Here is a 9916-nt window from a genome sequence, read left to right as displayed (position 1 = left end):
CCAATATCTCATATCTTATATTAGAACATTCCATTGCTTCTCTAAAACATTAAATGGCAAGGAAGTCCATGAATGTACTTGATTATCTTCAGTTGAACCACAATCTTAGGGATTTTGGATCACTAAAACCAGTCAATTTACTGTAAGTAAGAATTTCAAAAAATTATGATTTTGAATTGAACCTGCATGAATATATAAAATGCATTTCACACTCATTTCATTTTAAATGAATTATGCATGTCCAACATATAATACACAAAATGCATGATAAAGGTGGTAGTTGCACCTCTCTCTCTCTCTCTCTCTCTCTCTCTCTCTCTCTCTCTCACACACACTCTCTCACACACACACACACACACAAATCACCAATATTAAATGACTAAAATTTCAGAAAATTCCCATGTGATATCCCTGTATGCAAATTGTTACAAAAGTACAAAGTTTTCACTGATGGCTTGTAAAAGACATTTTGACATCTTCAACATGGCATCTCTATTGAAGCCCAAATTTTGTGGACATATTGTACACTTCCTTATCTATAGATCCACATGTGGAGATATAAACTTCATGAATCGGTAGAGACTTCAACTTTTGCTGAGCCTTTGAAAATACAATGAAGATGGATTCGAATCATGACATGTGGCTAATCCAAGAGGACTTCCAAGTTCCAATCCAATGCGTTTATATGACCAGAGGAAGTCATCACCTTAGAAAAGGTGAACTGTTTTTTTTCCTCCAAAATTTAAGGATACTTAACTATATCTAGTAGTATTAACACCAAAAAGGAAGGAAAAAAAATTCAAGTTAGCAACACCTATCCCACTTGAGATCTACTATGTACTCCGTTTGGCCTTCAAATTTGGTGCTCGACAAGGCCTACCATTATCTATCTACTCTAATTACAAAAATTTAGAAATGTTTTTTCCTTAAAAGGAAAAAAGAAAAGGTTGTAAAATGTTGACCCATGATAGGGATTTGGAAGAATTGTTTTCACTCAAGAATGCCACAAAAGTTATCATTTCCATTGATTTTTCTTCCCCCAACAATGCATAAACATGCTTTCTGTTGAAACAAAAGGAGCCTTAATGACTGGAGGATTTCCATTGAGCACAATTACAAGCATTTTCATTTCCAAATTTTGATAGATCAGACACCTAGACCAAAAGCATCAATGCCCTATTGTCAAAAGTACTAAAATGAGGGCTAAAGTTCACTTCACAGCCATGTAAATGGCCCTCTTATATGTTAGCTAGACCTACCATGCAATAGTTCTATGAAGCCTAAATTTTGTGAATAGGTAAAACCTAGGTTGCCTACTCACGTGTCAAGTTTAAACCTAAAATGACTCAATGCTGCCCACTTTGTATCTAATTGTCAATTTCAGTTCACTTTTGAGTTTTGACACCTTAAAATGTATCCCATGCCCAAAGACTCGATGCATGAGACGAAAATGATTTTTTCTACTCTAATTTACTTGTGAACATTTTCCATCAACACAAATAAAGCCTCCTGAGATTTCTCACCTCTTGTTTGTAGACGATACTTTTATTTTTTGTTGCACCACAAGTGAAGATGTCATGGCGATCAAAGCTATTATGGAACTGTTTTCTGATCTCTCAGGTCAGCATGTAAATTTACAGAAGAGTGGGGTGCACTATAGTAAGAATGTTTCTAATAATGATAAGAGAAGATGGTCCTCAACAAGCCCTCAACATTGGGGCCAGTATGGGTGGCTGCTTGTTGAGATCTGAGGGTTCTTGGTTGCTGTCACAAATTAGAGAACTTTGGAGAGATTTTAAAAACTAGAAATCCAGGCCTTTGTTGACCAACCTGTGCAGGTCGAGTGTCCTCCTAGATGTGAAGAACAAACCCCTAGAACAGGGTCAGCAGTGGAGCAAAAATTAGGGACTTAGGCTGGTTTGAAACCCTACCCAGATCTGGTCTTCTAATGCTGCCGCAGGTAGTCTTGTGTCTCCAGATCAGCTACTGGTTGGTGCCTTGATGAGCAGCTCACATAATATTCTCAACACTCAAAAGATAAAGGAAAACAAAAGAAAGAAAAGGGAATCGATGGGGGGTTGAGAAAGGGGAGAAGAAGTGTTGGGGAATGGGCATCTCACCTCTCATAGGTTTAGGCATTTCACATCTCAGATAAAAGCTTTTGCAGCCATGAGTAATACTCAAATTTCATTAATCAAACTTGTCCTTCATACAATTGACAGCCTCTTATATAGGCTTACAAAGCTGCCTTCTAAATTAGGAAATTAAAGCTGGAATTAAACCTTCTAATTTGACTTCTAACTTGCTAACCAAGAAAGAATAATTTAGAAGCTAACAACTGATAACAAAAAGCAAACTAAACTAGGATATCAAAAAAGGAAACTAACTTGACAATCAAAATAGTAAACTAAATCCTAGGCTATATGCTGTAGTTTTATGGCTGCTGGAACTCCTCTCTTAAACCTCTTTCTTCAACAATATTGGAGGGCATTCTTGAAGCTCCACTTGAAGACAAAACTGGAGAACCTGAATGGCTGCTCGATGGGGTGACTTTCCTTCCTACAGGCTGAAAATGGATGGAGTCATAGGAGAGCCAAAACAAAGAGCAACCAGGCCTGGTTTGATAGGCTAACCCAGGACCGGATCTAGGGCTGGACTGGACCAAGATCTGGTCAGCTCGAGCCCTTCTCTTGGCAGCCCTATGTACATCAAGTATAGCAAACCCCAAACTCCTCCCTCCACCAACCCCCCCACCCCCCACAAAAAAAAAAATTTAAATAATAATAATAAACAGAGTTCAATATAACAGTTTGAACTCTAGAAGGTGGCACCAAATAAGTAATTGACAGAAGTCTGGTCATTGAATCCAACCTTCACTTCTAATATGGTTGCCCACACCACTGCTACAGGCTAGGACAATTGAAGTGTCTATGTGCAGTAAGATTATATCTGATGTGTAGTAAATCATGCATGAACTCTGATTGTGGAATAGACTAGATATGCGCACCTTAATCAGAGTTGAACAAACATATAATACTGTCTACCATAAAGATTCAACCTATGCCACCAATGCAAATGCATTTGTACGTGTGCTTTGCAGAGCATCTCGCAATGTACTGACCAATCAGTAGGGCCACCAAAATATATAATACCAGATGTGCATGTAAGGACTCAATATCATAGGGTGCAGATCATCCAACCTGTGCTACGATGCAGATGCATTCGTATCTACGGTATGCAACAGCATTTCAAAATGGTGTACAGACAACTCGTTCCACAGGGGCCACCAGCCACCAAACACAATATGTGTACACTTAAGAACTGAAAACCTTGTTGCAATTTCTTGCTTACATTGATATTATAGAGGACTGAAAACCGTTTCCAAGTAACATGTACCCCACATATACTTCACATTTTTCACCAAGAAGCAACCTAAAACAACTTGGAGAGAAATACGCACCTTTCTTCATCAGAAATTGATTCTAGGCCAATGGTATGTCATCTAGACTGCAGTGAGCTTGCACAATAGAGGAGATGAGACCTATGTATGAGAAAGGAGAAAACATAGTCTTTGCCAACCTAAATTTAAAATAAAAATTTTCAGAAGGAAACATGAATCATGTCATCAAAGAACTAACTCTTCAAGGTATCTTCTTCTCCTTCTCCTTTGGAGACAACAAGCTTGCCCTCTATAAACTCACAAGACAAAATTGGAGTACCAAGCTGCCTCTGCAGTTTCTTCACAACAAACACCTCTGGCTCCTCGCATATAGTTACAACATTTCCCTTTCGACCAAGCCGACCTGTCCGGCCAGCCCGATGTGCATAATGAACTAAATCAGTGGGCAGATCCAGATTAACCACAAGATCACATTCTGCCACATCTAACCCTCTCGCTGACAGCTCATTCGTAACTAGCACTCTCACCTCACCGTCCTTAAATTTCTTCAGAGTTGTTGACCTGCCAAGCTTGCCGAGATCCCCATGAAGCTCTGCAGCCTTCATCCCACGAGCTTCTAACTTGAAAACAGAATCCTTGAGCTGCTTGGTGTGATTCATGAAAGCAATGACAGACTTGGCATTGAGTGCATGGACACATCTCCTCAGGGTATCAACCTTATGCTGTGATTTTGTTACACAGTAATAGTGCTTCAAGCCTGGTGGTAAGCTCTCCACTACTCCTTGAGTTACAGTGTTTGATGTTGAACTGGAAGCAGGTCCAGACAAAGGAACAGGTCCAGAAGCAGCAACAGACTCAAGTGGGACAACACTTTTGGCTCGGACAAGAAGAGGGTCCCTTCCCCAGCTTCTAGCTGCTCGTATCACTGAAAATGGCACTGTGGCCGACACCAGAATAGTCTGTCGTTCAGCCCGCCTAGACATTGGGCTTTGTGGGCCACTGGATTGGTCCGGAACAGATCTCCTACCCACATGTTCCAATATCCTATGCATGTCCTCACGAAAATTGAAGGAAAGGAGCTCATCAACTTCATCCAAGACAAGAAAACGACAGCCATGGGTATGCAGCTTTCCAGCCGCACTGATCTCTGCAATCCGCCCAGGTGTTCCAACTACTATTGCAGGCTTATTTTTCTTCAGAGCTTCTTCCTGTCTTGATCTGTTTGCACCACCAACCAGCTGCTGAACTGCCTTTTTGCCTCCAGGTCCTAAAAGCTTCTCAAATTCTCTCACAATTTGCATACCTAGTTCCCTGGAAGGTGCCACAATTACTGCTTCGATACCAGTTTTCTTAAAACGATCTTCTTCATAATCAAATTTCTTCTTCAGTGGACCAACTTCTGAGAGTATGGGGAGGAGATATGCTAATGTCTTTCCTGAACCAGTGTACGACTGAATTATGACATCATGATTCTTGGAGATGGTGGGAATTGCTGTGGACTGGACATCAGTTGGAACAGTAACGCCTTCCTTCTCTAACCGCTCAATCACCAAAGGTGACAAACCCAACATGGAAAATGTCTTGGCAGCAAAGGGAGCATCTTCGATTTCAAGTGGATTTTTCACTCCAACATCTTTGCTTATACTGTTTCTCACTGCCTTGACTCTACTCTTATAGGCTTGAAGACTTGTCTCCCCAAGTTTGTTGGTCTGATCTTTCTTTGCTGTCTCAACTTCACACTTAAATCCAAGGCTTGCAAGAGTGAGGGGCCCATTGTCATGATCAATCCGTCTCTGGAGCCGCAGACTAGTGTGAATCCTAGCTGTCCTTGAGATACATATTAATTTTTTTAATGGTAGAGAATCTCCAACAAAAAGGAACAACCGTGTTGAAATCAACATGGGCATTTTTCATTGGATTCACCCAATTAGTAGTTAAATAAATTGTTCATACGAGTTCCTACAAGTAATGAAAGGAAGTCAGTGCCTAAGAGGAACCCCCTTAATCAAGATAGGGGAACAGATTCTACCTCAAACAGCAAAATAAGTTACAAAAGAAAGGGAGATAATAAGCCAAAGTTAGTAATGCAAATAAGCAAGTGCTTTCAGTACACGCAACACATATTCATAAAGAAAAGTGGAACAGAAATTATTAAATGCTAATCATGTTCAATAACTCAAACCAAACTCAGGAATCAGTTCATACAGTTCAAATTCCACCAGAAAATGGTTAAAATTTTGCACAAATTATTTTTTTCATAAAAGGAAAAAGCTTACATTATAAAAATAACCAGCCTTGCCGATCATATTTAGAGGCTCAATTTCATTTAATTTCAGTTCAATAGTTTTTTTCTTTTGCAGAACCCACCTCTCAGCCAAATTGGACAAAACGCTTTATGATACTGACGTTATCCTGACCACATGTAGGAGGATTGTCCAGACCTCTAACAAAACCCAGGGTTACAAAGTTGGCATTAACTTAAGCCCATGTACAGTTTCTACACCCCTTACTGTTTGAAGCCCCAAAAACAAGGTCTCCAATTTATTTATGACAAGTTGGTCCATGCTCTAATTCCTACGAACGCTTTCTGTCTAAATCTGTCAGCTCACCACTGCTGGAGGTAGGGGTGTCAACGGTCCGGGTCAGTGCGGTTTCGGTTCGGTTCCGGCTTCGGTGTGGTTTGGGTTCGGATTGGCATCCGTTTGGATTACTGGGTTTATTCTGGTTTGGATTGAACAGGTGAAATGTGACTTTGAGGAGAGCACATTTACCATACATATCGATGAGGTTGTTAGGGCGTGGTTCCCATTTTTCTAGAACTGTTTTGATGATTTGGGCATGGAAGGAAAAAAAATCCCTCAAATGTGACTGATTCACAAGAAGTTGATTTTTATGTTGATTAACATAGTCTTTTTCTTCTGAAAGATTCATCTTTTTCCTTTTCGTCTTTTTCAGTTGTGGTTTTTTGGATTTGGGCATGGGCCTCTTTTGATGTTAACCCTTCAATATTGCAAGGCAACCATCGCCATTTTCAGTTCCTGAATCCGTTTCATGTCTTGCATTAACCCTTTCAATAAATCATTAACTACTAAGAGGATCATAAGCTGCAAGGGATCTAAGGGAAGAGACGATGCACTCTGCCGCTATCTTCCACTCTCAAAGAAACCCTATGCACTTCTGTTGCTATCTGCAAGAAGAATGAGTGATGTCCACCCTAATTCCAGGCCAATCTAAGGGTAGAGAGGCCAGTGAAGAGAGAGAGAGAGAGAGAGAGAGAGAGAGAGAGAGAGAGAGAGAGAGAAGAACCAGTTTGTTGTTGTTGCTGTTGCCGTTGCTGTTGCCGTTACCGTTGCCGTTGCCGTTGCCATTGCCGTTGCCGTTGCCGTTGCCGCTGCCTATCGAGGTGAGGAGAGCTAGAGATGAGAGAGAGGCTGGCGCCACTGGGGTTATGAATAGAGAAGAATAAGGAAGGCAATTAGGGATTTTAGGATTTATATAATTAGGGTTAGGAGTAGGTCTTTTTAGAGTTTAGGTTTGCCAGCTCTTATTGGCTCGGTTTCATATTTGGTTTCAATTACCAGGTTAACAGGTGAATCGTCGGTTTAGACCAAACCGAACCGAAACTGAACAGTTTGAAAAACACAGACCAAAACCGGCCCAATAAGAGCTCGGTTTGGTTTGGATCGAGCTAAATCGGGGTGGTTCTGACAGGTTTTACCGGTTCGGTTTATATATTGACACCCCTAGCTGGAGGGATGCTCTATGAAGATTTTGAATTCTTGATTTTTCCAGTCATAACAAGATAAATCATATAACAAGGGTCTCTTAACATGTCCAAAATTGCTTAAGCCTGCATAATAATGAGCTCCAAACAGCCCTAGTGTAAACAAAGGTAGAAAAGAAAAGCTCAAAGATGTCTTGCTGCTTCAAGCTCCTTTCGTACAGACTGAACCTATTGGTAACCAGTCACCCTCAAGAGATCAGAATATCAGATGATCGATAGCAAGGGTTTTATTTTCAACAAGTTTCCACCTTCCATGGAAGATTTTTCACCTCATTAGTGATGGACATTTTCCACAACTTCCCAAACCATGGTGGTTTATGAGCTCGTCAATACTCTAAATAAGGTGGATATGGACTTCCTTTCTACAAGTTTCCACCTTTCATAGAAAAAAAATTCCCCCTCACTAGTGATGGCCATTTTCCACAACTTCCCAAACCATGGGGGGTTCATAAGCTTGTCAATACTCTAAATAAGGATGAATATCATAGTTTTCAAGGCGACAAGGCAACCCAAGGCAATGGAGGGGTGCTAAGAACTTAGGAGCCCACATACTATCTCCCCCCCCCCCCCTTTCTCTAACATCATTTACTATGCTACAACATATGCCTTATATGTTAAATTACTCAAAAAAATAAGTGAACAACAAATTAACTACCAAAAGCATTGATGGTAATGGTATAACCTAATTCATTTCCAAGGATAACCAAAAACATAAATAATCATAGTACAATAAAAAAATAAAAAATAAAAAAATAAAAAAAAAAGAAGAACTAATTAAGCAGACTTGGTCAATCAATACATGCGAAAGTTGAATTCAGCTTCCAGCAATCTCAATATGAAGATATATAATAGCAGAAAGTATAACCAGTGAGAAATGAGAATACACAAACGTAAATTGCAAAACAGAAAATAAACAAAGAAAAAGTAGACATAGAAAATTAAATATGAACATAATTTGTACTAGGCGTTAAAAAAGAAGAAAAGACGATGCATTAGGGAAAAAATAAATAAATAAACAGAGTCTAATGGTGAAATAAAATGTCTTCTACTCTACTCCTTAGTGGTATACACTAAGTCTATCATGCAAATCAACACCAAAAACACAGAACATCAACAACTATTAATTAAACAGTTAGGGTACAGAGATTCAGTGAAGAATGGGTCATTTGCTAATATTCAGATGACATTTGTTTATAACCAATACCTTTACAGAAACCATTAGCACCAAGATTACAGCTTGGAAGTTAAAGAATAAGAAAGCAGGAAGAGGAGGAGGAAGAAGAAGAAGAAGAAGAAGAAAAATGGAGTGCTGCCGGGGGAAAAGAAAATCGAAGATGTAATCCTTTCATAAAACAGAAAAAAACATTTAAACATTTATGCAGGACTGACCTGTTTATGTGGTAGCTAATCCAGGATTTCGTTTCGCCTCCTTGGAGATAGAAAGATGTAACCCTTGTATCAAACGCAGTTCACCGTCTTCTGAAACCTACGACTCCAATGGCTTTGAAGACGAAGTGTGCCAGAGAGCCCAGAGGCCTAGGCTTGCCAAAAATCAGGAAAACCTATCCGTTCCCAGCCTCGACCAGAGTGGGTGGTACGTGCCGGGGGGCTGTTGGGTTGGTATATGGCTTCCGGGTTAAGCGAGCTGGACCTGACGGCTTGGCTTTGGTTCACTCTTGGGGACTAGGGCTGGCAAATTTGGCAACGCCGCCAGTATATTCTAGTATTTTATGTGTAAAGCTAATGAACATTATGAGTCTATGACCCTTCCAGACCCGCAATGGTGTGACGGTGTGACACTCGTGCAGTGGGGACTGGGGATGCTCTTTTACAAGTCAAGCTAATGAGCATGTTGGAGGGAGATGGTTCATATGCACTACACCCACATAATCAATAAGGAAAAAAAATCACAGAGATTATGAAAGTGTATTCCATGGGCAGTGTGTACATCTCTTGGAAGTGTGTCCATGAATCTAATTTTGTATGATTTAATCTTTATTAATTTGCTTGGTGATTATTGTATATACATCTTAACCTAGAAGTGTTTGCAACTGAAGGTGGAATTGGGTTTTTAACATTTGATTTATAAAAATATTAGGTGAAAGAACTCTATACAAGAGCATGGCCTATATCAGTACTCCCATGCATTTATCCCTTTTATTACTATATGAAAAGACATCCTCGCTTTTCATTTGGGTGAGAAAAAAGATAAACACAATGAGCATTGGTCTATTGGCATAGGCCATGCTCTTGGATAGAGAATCACTTCTCAAAGATATTTTATCCGAGTGGATAAATCAATTGACAAGTATCCCCACCTTACAATAAAGTGGTCATGAGTTCAACTCTTCTTGGGGCATATTTATCCAAGGAAAAAAAAATCAGGCATTTTTATATGTTCATTTCGAGAGCTATTGTAAATTGAGTGGTCTAGCAATTAACTTTCAAGAAATTTGAGTTGACACTGACTCCTAACATCCCTTTAGATTTAAGCGTGGTTCTCTCTCTTTCTTTTTTTTTTTTTTTCAAAGAAAAAAATATACATAAAATGTACATCATTGTAAGCTATTGGGGAAGAGATTAGGATTCTCCTTTTGAGAACCCAAAAAGCTAATAGTTTTAGACTTAAGTGAGGTTCTCTTATATATATTTTGAAGGTTCTATGAAGATGGTCCTCTAAAATATTTGGGTTTCCCGATTGAGATAGGGGTCATCGTGAATTAGCAAGAAAG

At 39.6% G+C, this 9916-nt stretch overlaps 1 protein-coding gene across 1 annotated transcript; it reads right to left on the bottom strand.

Moving 5' to 3' along the window:
- Positions 1 to 3158: 3158 nt before the first annotated feature.
- On the bottom strand, positions 3159 to 8786 carry LOC122071828 (DEAD-box ATP-dependent RNA helicase 47A). Its single transcript, XM_042636251.1, has 2 exons — positions 8574 to 8786; positions 3159 to 5359 (listed from the first exon to the last, which is right to left on the bottom strand). The coding sequence occupies exon 2, from the start codon at positions 5305 to 5307 to the stop codon at positions 3634 to 3636; it is 1674 nt and encodes a 557-aa protein (XP_042492185.1). The 5' UTR covers positions 5308 to 5359; positions 8574 to 8786; the 3' UTR covers positions 3159 to 3633.
- Positions 8787 to 9916: the final 1130 nt, after the last annotated feature.

The sequence above is a fragment of the Macadamia integrifolia genome, chromosome 2, assembly GCF_013358625.1.
Source record: "Macadamia integrifolia cultivar HAES 741 chromosome 2, SCU_Mint_v3, whole genome shotgun sequence".
NCBI classification, from domain to species: Eukaryota; Viridiplantae; Streptophyta; class Magnoliopsida; order Proteales; family Proteaceae; genus Macadamia; species Macadamia integrifolia.
The sequence above is the reverse complement of the archived record's forward strand: the minus strand, read 5'-3'. Positions and strand labels throughout refer to the sequence as shown.

Excerpts from the sequence above, each read along its gene's own strand:
- LOC122071828 (XM_042636251.1), bottom strand. The coding sequence starts at position 5,307 with ATGCCCATGTTGATTTCAACACGGTTGTTCCTTTTTGTTGGAGATTCT.